Source organism: Ranitomeya variabilis, chromosome 5 (genome assembly GCF_051348905.1).
Source record: "Ranitomeya variabilis isolate aRanVar5 chromosome 5, aRanVar5.hap1, whole genome shotgun sequence".
In the NCBI taxonomy this organism is placed as follows: domain Eukaryota; kingdom Metazoa; phylum Chordata; class Amphibia; order Anura; family Dendrobatidae; genus Ranitomeya; species Ranitomeya variabilis.
In genome coordinates, this window is record NC_135236.1 from 545,321,324 (window position 1) to 545,334,966 (window position 13,643).

Consider the following 13,643-nt stretch of genomic DNA (forward strand, 5'->3'; position numbering starts at 1 on the left):
GAGAGTCCAAAATCTTCTCCACAACATACTCCAATTCACCCTGCACCAGCACAGGAGCAGGAGGCTCAACAGAAGGAACAACCGGTATCTCGTACCTCCGCAACAAAGACCGATGGAAGACATTATGAATAGTGAAAGATGCTGGTAGGTCCAAACGAAACGATACAGGATTAAGAATCTCCAAAATCTTATAAGGACCTATGAACCGAGGTTTAAACTTAGGAGAAGAGACCTTCATAGGGACAAAACGAGAAGATAACCACACCAAGTCCCCAACACGAAGACGATTACCAGCACGACGACGACGACGACGATTAGCAAACTGCTGAGTCTTCTCCTGGGACAACTTCAAGTTGTCCACCACATTACTCCAAATCTGGTGCAATCTATCCACCATAGTGTCCACTCCAGGACAATCCGAAGATTCCACCTGGCCAGATGAAAAACGAGGGTGAAACCCCGAATTGCAAAAGAAAGGAGAAACCAGAGTGGCAGAACTAGCCCGATTATTAAGGGCAAACTCCGCCAACGGCAAAAAGGCGACCCAGTCATCCTGATCAGCAGACACAAAACACCTCAAATAAGTCTCCAAGGTCTGATTAGTTCGCTCTGTCTGGCCATTCGTCTGAGGATGGAAGGCAGACGAAAAAGACAAATCAATGCCCATCCTGGCACAGAACGCCCGCCAAAATCTAGACACAAATTGGGATCCCCTGTCAGAAACGATGTTTTCCGGGATACCATGTAAACGAACCACATTATGAAAAAACAGAGGAACCAACTCAGATGAAGAAGGCAACTTGGGCAAGGGTACCAAATGAACCATTTTAGAAAAACGGTCACACACCACCCAGATGACGGTCATTTTCTGAGAAACCGGGAGATCCGAAATAAAGTCCATAGAGATGTGCGTCCAAGGCCTCTTCGGAATAGGCAAGGGCAACAACAATCCACTAGCCCGAGAACAGCAAGGCTTGGCCCGAGCACAAACATCACAAGACTGTACAAAAGTACGCACATCCCGAGACAAGGAAGGCCACCAGAAGGACCTGGCCACCAAATCTCTGGTACCAAAGATTCCAGGGTGGCCTGCCAACACAGAAGAATGAACTTCCAAGATGACTCTACTGGTGCACTCATCTGGAACAAACAGTCTCCCAGGCGGACAACGATCAGGCCTATCCACTTGAAACTCCTGCAAAGCACGTCGCAAGTCTGGAGAGACAGCAGACAATATCACCCCATCCTTAAGGATACCCGTAGGCTCAGAATCACCAGGGGAGTCAGGCTCAAAACTCCTAGAAAGGGCATCTGCCTTCACATTTTTTGAACCCGGCAGATACGAGACTACGAAATTAAACCGGGAGAAAAACAACGACCAGCGCGCCTGTCTAGGATTCAGACGCCTGGCTGACTCAAGATAAATCAGATTCTTGTGATCAGTCAAGACCACCACCTGATGCCTAGCACCCTCAAGCCAATGACGCCACTCCTCAAAGGCCCACTTCGTAGCCAATAGCTCCCGATTACCAACATCATAATTTCGCTCGGCGGGCGAAAATTTTCGAGAAAAGAACGCACATGGTCTCATCACCGAGCAATCAGAACTTCTCTGCGACAAAACCGCCCCCGCTCCGATCTCTGAAGCATCAACTTCAACCTGAAAAGGAAGTGAAACATCAGGCTGGCGCAACACAGGAGCAGAAGAAAAGCGGCGCTTAAGCTCCCGAAAGGCCTCCACAGCCACTGAGGACCAATTGGAAACATCAGCACCCTTCTTAGTCAAATCCATTAGAGGCTTAACAACACTTGAAAAACCAGTTATAAATCGACGATAGAAATTAGCAAAGCCCAAGAATTTCTGAAGACTCTTAAGGGAAGTCGGTTGCGTCCAATCACAAATAGCCCGAACCTTGACAGGATCCATCTCAATAGAAGAAGGGGAAAAAATGTACCCCAAAAAAGATCTTCTGAACCCCAAAAATACACTTTGAACCCTTTACAAACAAAGAATTGGCCCGCAAAACCTGAAAAACCTTCCTGACCTGTTGAACATGCGACTCCCAGTCATCGGAAAAAATCAAAACATCATCCAAATACACAATCATAAAACCATCCAGATAATCACGGAAAATATTGTGCATAAAGGACTGAAAGACTGAAGGAGCATTAGAAAGACCAAAAGGCATTACCAGATACTCAAAATGGCCCTCGGGCGTATTAAATGCAGTTTTCCACTCATCTCCCTGCTTAATCCGCACCAAATTATACGCACCCCGAAGGTCAATCTTAGAGAACCACCTTGCCCCCTTAATACGAGCAAACAAATCAGTCAACAGTGGCAAAGGATACTGATATTTGACTGTAATCTTATTCAACAGCCGATAATCATACAAGGCCTCAGGGAACCATCTTTTTTACCCACGAAAAAAAAACCTGCTCCTAAAGGGGATGAGGATGGACGGATATGTCCCTTTTCCAAGGACTCCTTAATATACTCTCGCATAGCAGCATGCTCTGGCACAGACAGATTGAACAAACGACCTTTAGGAAACTTACTGCCAGGAATCAAATCTATAGCACAATCGCAATCCCTGTGAGGAGGGAGCGAACTAAGTTTAGGCTCCTCAAAAACATCACAGTAGTCAGACAAAAATGCCGGAACCTCAGAGGGAGTAGATGAAGCAATGGAAACCAAAAGGTACTTCCCCATGAGCCCCCTGACATCCCCAGCTTAATACGGACATTGTTTTCCAGTCAAGAACTGGGTTGTGAGTTTGTAACCATGGCAATCCAAGCACCAAGACATCATGCAAATTATGCAACACAAGGAATCGAATCACCTCCTGATGGTCTGGAGTCATACACATAGTCACTTGTGTCCAGTATTGAGGTTTATTCCTAGCCAATGGTGTGGAGTCAATACCCTTCAAAGGAATAGGGACCTCCAGAGACTCTAGACTAAACCCACAGCGCCTGGCAAAGGACCAATCCATAAGACTCAGGGCGGCGCCAGAGTCCACATAGGCATTCACGGTAATAGATGATAACGAACAAATCAAAGTCACAGACAAAAGGAACTTAGACTGCAAAGTGCTAACTGCAAAAGACTTAACCCTTTTTGTGCGTTTAGAGCATGCTGATATAACATGAGCAGAATCGCCACAATAGAAGCACAACCCATTTTTATGCCTATAATTCTGCCGTTCACTTCTGGACAGAATTCTATCACATTGCATATTCTCCGGTGCCTGCTCAGAAGACACCGCCAAATGGTGCACAGGTTTGCGCTCCCGTAAACGCCGGTCAATCTGAATAGCCATTGTCATGGACTCATTCAGACCTGTGGGCGTAGGAAACCCCACCATGACATCTTTAACGGCGTCAGAGAGACCCTCTCTGAAATTCGCCGCCAGGGCGCACTCATTCCACTGAGTAAGCACAGACCATTTTCGAAATTTTTGACAATATACTTCAGCTTCATCATGCCCTTGAGAGAGGGCTATCAAGGCTTTTTCAGCCTGAATCTCCAAATTAGGTTCCTCATAGAGCAACCCCAGCGCCAAAAAAAACGCATCCACATTGAGCAGCGCAGGGTCCCCTGGCGCCAATGCAAATGCCCAATTCTGGGGGTCACCCCGCAGCAAGGAAATAACAATCTTAACCTACTGAGCGGGGTCTCCAGCGGAGTAAGATCTCAGAGAAAGATACAATTTACAATTGTGCTTAAAATTCAAAAAACAAGATCTATCTCCAGAAAAAAACTCTGGTATAGGAATTTTAGGTTCAGACATAGGAGCATGTATGTCAAAGTCTTGTATATTTTGAACCTTAGAAGCCAGATTATTCAGATTTGAAGCTAAACTCTGGATATCCATTTCTCAGCAGCTGAGATCTGAGCCATTCAGGGATTAAGAGGAGGGGAAAGAAGCAGACTGCAATTATGGCTAGACAGACTTCAGAGTAAAAAAAAAAAAAAAAAGGTGTCAAAGACTTCTTTTCTCTCCTTCAGCCAATACTTAACACAGTGGGGCCGGCTATACTGTCATGGTTCCCAATGGCAGGGACATAGGCAAAAACAGGACTAGCTCTAGGAAGATGGAATCTAAGCTGACCGCGATGCTGAACCTCACGCACAACTACCAGTAGCCGGGGAACGTGCCTGCGTTTTATCCCTAGACGTCTCGCACCAGCCGGAGATCTAGCTACCCCTAATAGAGGAAACACAGACCTGGCTTGCCTCTAGAGAAAACCCCAAAGTGATAGTAGCACCCAACATATAATGACGGTTAGTTAAGAAGAAAACACATACGTAGTATGAATACAGGTTCAGCAAAGAGAGGCCCACTAACTAGATAGCAGAAAATACAAAAGTGGACTGCGCAGTCAACTCAAAACCCTACAAAATACCATCCTGAAATAACTTTAAACTCCGGTATCAACTCATGACACCGGAGTGGTCATATCAGTTCACTAGAGCTTCCAGCAGCAAGATTCATATAAATGCACGCTGGACAAAAGATACAAATGATCCAAATGAGCGCTGGACAAAACTTTCACCAAAGGTACAGATGATCCAACTTATCTGAATCAGCAGACTTGGAGCAGGTAGCAAGTAACAGAGGAGCTCTGGTAACATTGATAGCCGGCAAGTAAATGACTGAGAAGCCAGACTATATAGGAAACTCCCATTTCCTGATGGGAACAGGTGTACTGGAGATAAAAGACAGAAGTCAACCAGTACCACCAGTCGCCACCAGGGGGAGCCCACAAACAGAATTCACAACAGGAACGCTCTCTGTAATGGGCATGCCTCAGTGACGTCACCACCTGCATTCTCAGGATCTGCTAAATACAGCATATGGCCCCCATCGTTGTGCATTTTTGCACTCTCGATAATGATTCAAACAGCTTGTGGTGAAGGATCTGTGTTTGGAGAATATTTGATTCCAATATTTTCCACCTGCCAAGACCGTTTTGTTTAATTCAGCACTGCATGTCACCTGGAAATCAGCAGTGTTCTACTAAACCGGAGCAGCCAACAGATATAACATATAAACTTCAGAAAATAGATCTTACACCGGATAAGGCTGGTGTCCTTAGAGTAACAGCTTTATACGTTTTGAAAGTTTGAGCTTAATCTTCGCTCAGCTACTCTGATTGACAACTCCTCATGGTCACTCCTCCCTGCTGCTGCTGAATTTTTTCACCCACCTACCCTGATTGACTACTCCTCAGTTTTCCTTCTGCTGCTGAGATCTCACAATGCTCAGTACAAGCGGCCGCAGTCAGACAGGCTGAGAAGGACGAACACACGTGGACTCAAACAGCCGTGAGACATGCAGCCACGGCAACTCAAACATAGCATTCGAGCATGCCGAAATACTCTGCTCTCCAGCCTGCTTGGATAGCACCTTATGTGAGCACTCTCACTCATCACCATCTATGATGCATTATTGGACAGGTCCTCTAACGAACACTGTTCTGCCCTTCTGATCACATGATAACACATGTGCCGATTCCCACTGAAAAGTGGCAATGTTTTCCGTCATCCAGGGAGGAGATCACCACATCACAGAAACCTCCAGCTTCTTGGCCTGAAACATCAAGTAAGTAATTTCATGTATGCTAAATCTCTTTTAAAAATGTTATAGTTCTCCTTTAAAAGCTTCTTGAACATAAAAGAACGCCTGCCTACACCAACATGGAGGCCGTGAGCGAGCTCTGCAGCTGGCGGCCCAATTTACAGTAAATGCTCACTTCAGCACGCGGTCTACACTTTGCCTCCTGGCGCTGTCACGTCAGTTTGACAGCAGAATTATATGTACGAGTGCACTCCAAGTTGTTAATAAAAGGAGAAAACCACAGACTTATCGCCAATGCCAAGAGTTACTGGAAAGTGTGTGATACAGACGGGATCCATGATTTATGAAGCTGCTGTCGACTGATCATGTATTTCTGAAGCGGATGCTCCTCAATTACCTTAATTATAGGCTACGCCAGTAACTTGGGATATAGCGGTGTATGGAGGAGTCACCTGGTTTGCTAGACATATCATGGAGTCTGCACGAAGCAAAGTCATGACATACCAATATTTATGTTAAGGGGTCTTCACTGAATTGCTCCTGTGGGGGGTATTTAAAGGGATTGTCTGGTCTAAAATGAAAAGTCTGCAGACTTCTGAATCCCTGAGCGTACGCACTGTGTGCTGGAAGGATTCGCCGGGAATGGCGTCTGATGTATGCGATATGAATTCTCCTGGGCAGAAGCCGTCTACAGGGCACGACAAGTGTATAGAGGGAGGCCGGGCCCGCTAGATGATCATGCCCACTGGATGGCCGCCCCCTCGCACCATACACTTGCATGTAGTGAAGGTGCACCCACTAGATGGCTCCTGCTCGGGAGTATGCCACAGAGTGACTGCAAACTTCATTTTAGATCTGCATGTGGTCAAAAACCATTGCCACCTGTAAAGGCCAACAAGTGCAAAACTTATCAGCAACAACAAGGCGTTACCTCTGAAGTCGTGTGATCATTTACCCCCCCCTCTGCTAAAGGGCCTGGTCTTCATCAACCTACAGCAGCCCTCTTCTATATCTCCTCTCTGAGGGTAGGTGGTACTAATGGAAACTGCCCTGGTGGAAACAGCAATAAATGGTCATATTGGTTAGAACCTCTTCTGAGAAAGCTGAGAAATAACTAACTAAAATGGAAGACATTTATCTTTTAACGGTCCCATTTATGCTGTCTGTACAGGAGCATCATGAATCAGACAAGCTCACTAGTTACAAACACGTACATTTTATGCTTCGAAAAGCATAGATTAAAACTGGGCCAGAAAAGAGGGGACTAGGCACGGAGGAGTGTCCTCACCCGCTCAGGTCTCTCCCTGTGTGTACACGGTGACGCGACAGTCTAGCGGATGCATGGGGAGAACACAGCAGGGACCTGCCTTTTGGACTAGTCCCAGTTTTGAACAGTTTATCTCCGAAATGTGGCAGCATCTCAGGGCAACATGTACGTGTTAGTAATGCAGGAGCCGTCTCGGATTCATGCTGCCCGTGGACTGGGCAGGATGGATCACGTGACAGGCACTCTTTAAATCTTGAGAAAAAAAAACATATCGTTAAAACCCTCTCCTGATCAATGCAGTGTTCTAAGCATGTCCAAAGCCACCATGAAAGAAACCATCTGAGGACAGCACCCTATAATTAGGCAGTCACATTAGCATATATAAAGCCTCACAACAAAGCACTGATGTTAAGGTGTACAACATTGCGCCTGGGACCAAACACACTCGTAAATGGTTCTTTTAAATTTTGTACATGAATTTCAGAAATGCCATAGAAAAACCTGTGGAAAAAAAGCATGAAAAAAAAAGAAATCCAAAAGTAAAACAATTTGTATGTAGGCTTTAAAGAAGCAACAGGCCAGGCTTTTTAGAAGAAAAAACCCCATGGCAAAACGATCTATGTAGCCTAAAGACGCACTTCCAGCTATGAGACATGCAACACCCCATAATAAGTGTCTAGAAGACATTATGCCACATAAGATGATGGCACTATAAGCCTTGGTCGTGCTCCACCATCTGGGATTGCTCAGCACAGTATCCATAGACATTTGGCTGACCTCACGTAAGTTAAGCATTAATCCTCTGTGCCGCTGATCACCAGGATGGTCGCAAGGTTATCTATAGGTTTATTATCCATGTCTCAGAACATTCTCAGGAACACAGGGGCCAAAGCTTTTTCCTTTTAAGTGCAATGTTGCATAATTACCACCATAGGCAGGCAGTGATGTCATTTACTGTCATCACCCCATCAACGTAAGGATTGATGTGGGATTTCCCCTGAGGCCACCATAGTGTTAGGAGGTCCTTCACAGGTTCTATGACATGGTGCTGCTCACCAGAAGAGTCATCTTTCTTCAGTCACATCTATAAGATTTACACAGACAGCCTTGTAATCGTTCTTGACATAAGTGCAGGTTCTCGTACAAAACCAATAACCCCTGTAAAAGCACTTATTTCTCAGCAAGGGTACCTGGAGATCCTCTTTACCATGACCAAGGTGGTGCCACGACAAGTTCTGCCAGAGAGTGCAGTGGAGGACTGCGGCACAACCTAATAAGCGCGGGTTGTGTAGTAACCCACCCAAGAACCAGAGGAATTAAATAATTATAGCACGTGGTAATGCTTGCCTGTCATCTTTGTTGATCTGGTCTCCAAATCCGACTGTGTCCACAATTGTCAGTTTCAGGTGCACGCTGCTCTCTAGAAGCTCGTATGTTCTGGGTCTTAATCGCACGCCATTCTCATAATGGCTGGCCTCTTCGGTTTCAAATGTGGTGTTAAAGAGGGTGTTCATTAACGTAGACTTTCCAATACCAGTTTCACCTAGACGATAAATCACACCATTATATTAATGAGGAGCGCAGAATGCATTAGGGTATGGCCGAAAAATAACTTACTTTTATTTAATTAAAACGGAAAAAAAATATCTCAGACTGCAAATGAAAAATAAGATTTTCTAATGCAAACCTCTTACTGGGCAGGACTATGTTCTGACTGAAAAGGCCTAGAGGCTATGGCAAGCCCAGCACTATGTGATAAGACAAACCCCAGGATGTAAATTAATAGTGGATATGGGTAACTAAGAACAGTAATGTTTTTTACTGTATGCCTACTCAGCCATATTCCATGAGCAAACCTTCTCCTAGTACATAGACCAGTCTAAGGTAGGTATTTAGAAGGCAGTGCAGGCAGGCGATTGGCTAAACTCGTGTGGGGCAGTACAGGATTTCCAAAGCATTCCTTATTATTTCAGGGCATTATACATCAGCAATGACAAAACAGATTGGACCTATATTGCTTCTACCAGAATGGCTCTTTAGACTAAAGAGATTTACAAAAAAGAAGAAGTGGATTTGCAGCGCTCATGGGGCTACATTCACACTTCCTTTAACGCTTCCACTCTGTCCTGTTTTGAGGAAGAGAAAAAAACGGAATGTCAAAAAATGGATTGATACATACAGAAGTCAAGGGACCCCAATGATTATTATAGTGTCCGTCTGGGCTCCACTACAGGTATATTTTTTTTTCAGCAGTTCTAAGATGGAAACAACCCAGATGGATCCCATAATAATCAGAGGGCTCCTTCCATTATTCCTAAAGTAAGAAGTGTGAACATAGTCTAACTTTGTGAAAGACGAATAGGTCAACTGTAGATCATTGACAGATAAATGCAGTTCCTCCACACTTGTAACTGTGCCCCAACATCCAGAAGGGTGTCATGTGGCCACTGCAGCCAATCAAAAGTCAGATGTAATGCTAAGGCTGCATCCGATCAGCAGCCGGTAGAGGTCAGGAGAAACCCCTACAGATGTTGATAGGTGACACAGTAGTGAGGGCAGAGGAGTGGTGTTCGTATAGGTGAAATGTATAGGATTCCTTCCCACCCATACCTAACCCTGGACTTAGATACAATAACTTTTAAAGTTGGGGAGAAAACCCTCTTAAGTACTATAAGATTGAGTAGGTAGAGAATTATGGCTGGCACAATTTTATTGGCACTGCCGAGTGACACCCTTCGAGGGGTGGATAACACAACTTGCCATATCATACCATGGCCACTGTTATGTGAGCCAGCCATCAGATCTTGATAAACCTACAAACTCTCCAGGTTTGGAGATAAAAACCAAGTCTAAATGAGCTTGTGAAAATAGCTTCAAGGAAATATTTCAGACTTTGAGATTTGTTTAGGGCAGGTCTTAAATAAAAAAAAATATTCAGCACACGTCAAACAGTCATATATCATAAAGTAGGAAAGACACGTACAGCAATTGCATGCGAGTCACCCCAATGACCTGACATCTACATAGCAATCAGGCATTTACCAACATGTCTGACAGCTCAGGAAATGCCTTTGTTCTGCTGACAAGGAGATTCCCATCTCTGAACGAGCCAAATATACAGGTTGGATTTGCTAGTCTGCATTCCACGTCTTCTGCCGAGATCTTGTGTGAATAATACTAGCTCACCACCAATGTGATAGGACCTAATATGTCTGGCATAGGCGCTGTATACACAGAACCTTACAACTTATTTTATTGCTCCAGTGCATGGAAACTTTACAAATGATTTTGCTTTGCAAGGTCTATAGCCATGCACAAAGGTCACCAGCTCCCGTAGATTGGCCGTGAAGATCCTCGGCACAGAAAGTAAAAGCCCCTGCTTCGCTGGAGATGCAGACAAAGCAAATGAAATGGATATAAAACGCCACCAATTTATTAGTGCAGCATAAAAAGTTCCAGGTACATAAAAAATGGGCATCAAGGCAAAAACTGACGCGTTTCAGACTTTAGTCACGGTATGAGTACAGTGTTACAGACACAAGGCACCCAAATGACTGGGTAATTCGAAAACCAGCAAGTATGAACCGTTGACTAAAACATGAAGCACCACCTGAGTATGTTTCTTAAAGCACCACTCCGCGCTTTTTATTTTATTTTATTGCTGGAGTGGTGCAACTAATCAGTTTCCTGACCCTAGTGATATATTTTTTAGCCACCATGTTCATCTACAACTCCTGGCAAAAATTGTGGAATCACCGGCCTTGGAGGATGTTCATTCAGTTGTTTAATTTTGTAGAAAAAAAGCAGATCACAGACATGGCACAAAACTAAAGGCATTTCAAATGGCTACTTTCTGACTTTAAGAAACACTAAAAGAAATCAAGAACAAAAATGTGGTAGTCAGTAATGGTTACTTTTTTTAACCAAGCATAGGGTAAAATTATGTACAGTAATCACTCAATTATGAGGAAAAAATTATGTATTTACCCCGTAAATTTTCATATCCAAAAACAACACCTGCACCAAATTAGATCTGCTCATTAGTCTGCATCTAAAAAGGAGTGATCACACCTTGGAGAGCTGTTGCACCAAGTGGACTGACATGAATCATGGCTCCAACACGAGAGATGTCAATTGAAACAAAGGAGAGGATTATCAAAACTCTTAAAAGAGGGTAAATCACGCAATGTTGCAAAAGATGTTGGCTGTTCACAGTCAGCTGTATCTAAAATCTGGACCAAATACAAACAACATAGGATGGTTGTTAAAGGCAAACATACTGGTAGACCAAGGAAGACATCAAAGCGTCAAGACCAGAAACTTAAAGCAATAGGTCTCCAAAACAGGAAATGCACAAAAAAACAAATGAGGAACGAATGGGTGGAAACTGGAGTCAACGTCTGTGACCGAACTGTAAGAAACCGTCTAAAGGAAATGGGATTTACACACAGAAAAGCTAAATGAAAGCCATCATTAACACCTAAACAGAAAAAAACAAGGTTACAATGGGCTAAGGAAAAGCAATCGTGGACTGTGGATGACTGGATGAAAGTCATATTCAGTGATGAATCACAAATCTACATTGGACAAGGTGATGATGCTGGAACTTTTGTTTGGTGCCATTCCAATGAGATTTATAAAGATGACTGCCCGAAGAGAACATGCAAATTTCCACAGTCATTGATGATATGGGGCTGCATGTCAGGTAAAGGCACTGGGGAGATGGCTGTCATTATATCTTCAAAAAATGCACAAGTTTATGTTGATATTTTGGACACTTTTCTGATCCCATCAATTGAAAGGATGTTTGGGGATGATGAAATCATTTTTCAAGATGATACTTTGTTTCTCCTGCGGGGGATTTTTGTATGTACCTATTCTTTTATTGCTAATAAAAAGTTAATTGGTTAAAAAAAAAAAAAAAAAAAAAAAAATGATGATAATGCAACCTGCCATAGAGCAAAAACTGTGAAAACATTCCTTGAAAAAAGACACATAAGGTCAATGTCATGGCTGCAAATAGTCCGGATCTCAATCCAATTGAAAATCTTTGGTGGAAGTTGAAGAAAATGGTCCATGACAAGGATCCAACCTGCAAAGCTGATCTGGCAACAACAATCAGAGAAAGTTGGAGCCAGATTGAGAAGAGTACTGTTTGGCACTCATTAAGTTCCTGCCTCAGAGACTGCAAGCTGTTATAAAAGCCAGAGGTGGTGCAACAAAATGCTAGTGATGTTTTGGAGAGTTTTTTTGTTTGTTTTTCATGATTCCATAATTTTTTCCCTCCGCTTGGTTAGGAGAAGTAACCATTAATGACTACTACATTTTTTGTTCTTGATTTCTTTTACTGTTTCTTAAAGCCAGAAAGTTGCCATTCAAAGTGACTTTAGTTTGTGATCTGCTTTTTTTTCTACAAAATTAAATAACTGAATGAACATCCTCCAAGGCCGGTGATTCCATAATTTTTGCCAGGGGTTGTATCATCAGTGCTGCTCTTCTTCCGATCTTCCATCTTGTGATCACAACTTCTGATTGACCAGAAGTCAGAGGTAACAAATCACAAACTCTCCATGCAATCAAGAAAACATGGGCAGCTGGCAGCACTCAGTTTGGGGGGGGGGGGGGGGGGGGACGACGCACAGTCCAATTCCTAGAGGTACCCTCTTGGAAATAGTCCAAAGTATTCGCAATAGACAGCGTCCAAACCCAAGGGTTTCAATTAAAACATAATTTAATGTGCCATAAACTTGAACAACGTTTCGACCTACAATAGGCCTTTACCAAGTACCTCTAAGTAAGCATAAGAGGTTCTTTCTGAGTCTCATAGACTTACACCGAGCTGTGACCTCCAGCTCACCCCACAAACACTGGAGTGTTCCAGTAGGTCACAGCCTACAGAAGACGACCGGAACAGTGCAGATAAAAGATGAAGACGTCTGGTAGGTAACATGCTAAGGACAGGGATCTTAAATTAGTTGCAGCACTCCAGCGATACAATAAAAAAAACGAAAAAACAAAACAAAACCTGAAGTGGTGCTTTAACAGATGGTTATGTTAATGGTATATACACCATAGAAAAGGATAAAAAACTTATTTTATTTTAGATCTACAGGCTAGTCAATGAAGAACACCGCTCTCCATTATACTGGGCTGACAGTATACAACAGCAAATGAAGACCACCGATATAATTACTGCACGGATTAAAAAACACATTACTGTGTAACTTACCTACACATAGGATGTTGAAACAGAAACCTTGAGTAACCGATTTACTAACAAGCTGATCTGGAAGGCTGTCAAATCCCACATGGCCACCGAGCGAGAGGCTGCGCTTCTCTTCATTCTGTCACAAGAAAATAATAATTACGGTAGCTAGGAATTAATGCATCCCAGACTTATATTTGATTGCCAATTTATTAATATGACCATCCCAGAGATCTTGGAAAACACATCTAAAGACTTCTACTATAATAAATTAAAAAAAATATATATCTTTGCTCCTGATTCTGCTCTTCTTTTTAGTTCATTGCAGAGATATTCACATTTGTTGCTTTTGTATTGCATATGTGAAATCTCTTTTTGCAGACCAACTGGACTTTTCTTCCGTCTTTTCTGGGGGTGTGCGCTTTAACTCTTCCCAAGCGGAGATTGGCAGTGTCTGGGAGGGAGGGATGAACGTGCACGCCCCAGTGAAGACTATGAACAAACACCCAGTTTGTGTGCAAAAAGGAATTTCACATATTGTCCTCCTAAAGCAATAAATGTGAATATCTTTGCAGAGGACTGATGT

At 43.4% G+C, this 13,643-nt stretch overlaps 1 protein-coding gene across 2 annotated transcripts in view; it reads right to left on the minus strand.

The window, feature by feature from the left end:
- Window positions 1-13,643, minus strand: part of SEPTIN8 (septin 8) — a 65,547-nt gene that overhangs the window by 18,055 nt on the left and 33,849 nt on the right. For both annotated transcript variants that reach the window (XM_077265871.1, XM_077265872.1), the window contains exons 2-3: window positions 13,082-13,196; window positions 8,200-8,395 (exon numbers count right to left, since the gene is read on the minus strand). In XM_077265871.1, the coding sequence (XP_077121986.1) occupies window positions 8,200-8,395; window positions 13,082-13,196 (311 nt within the window). The remainder of the gene's footprint in view (window positions 1-8,199; window positions 8,396-13,081; window positions 13,197-13,643) is intronic.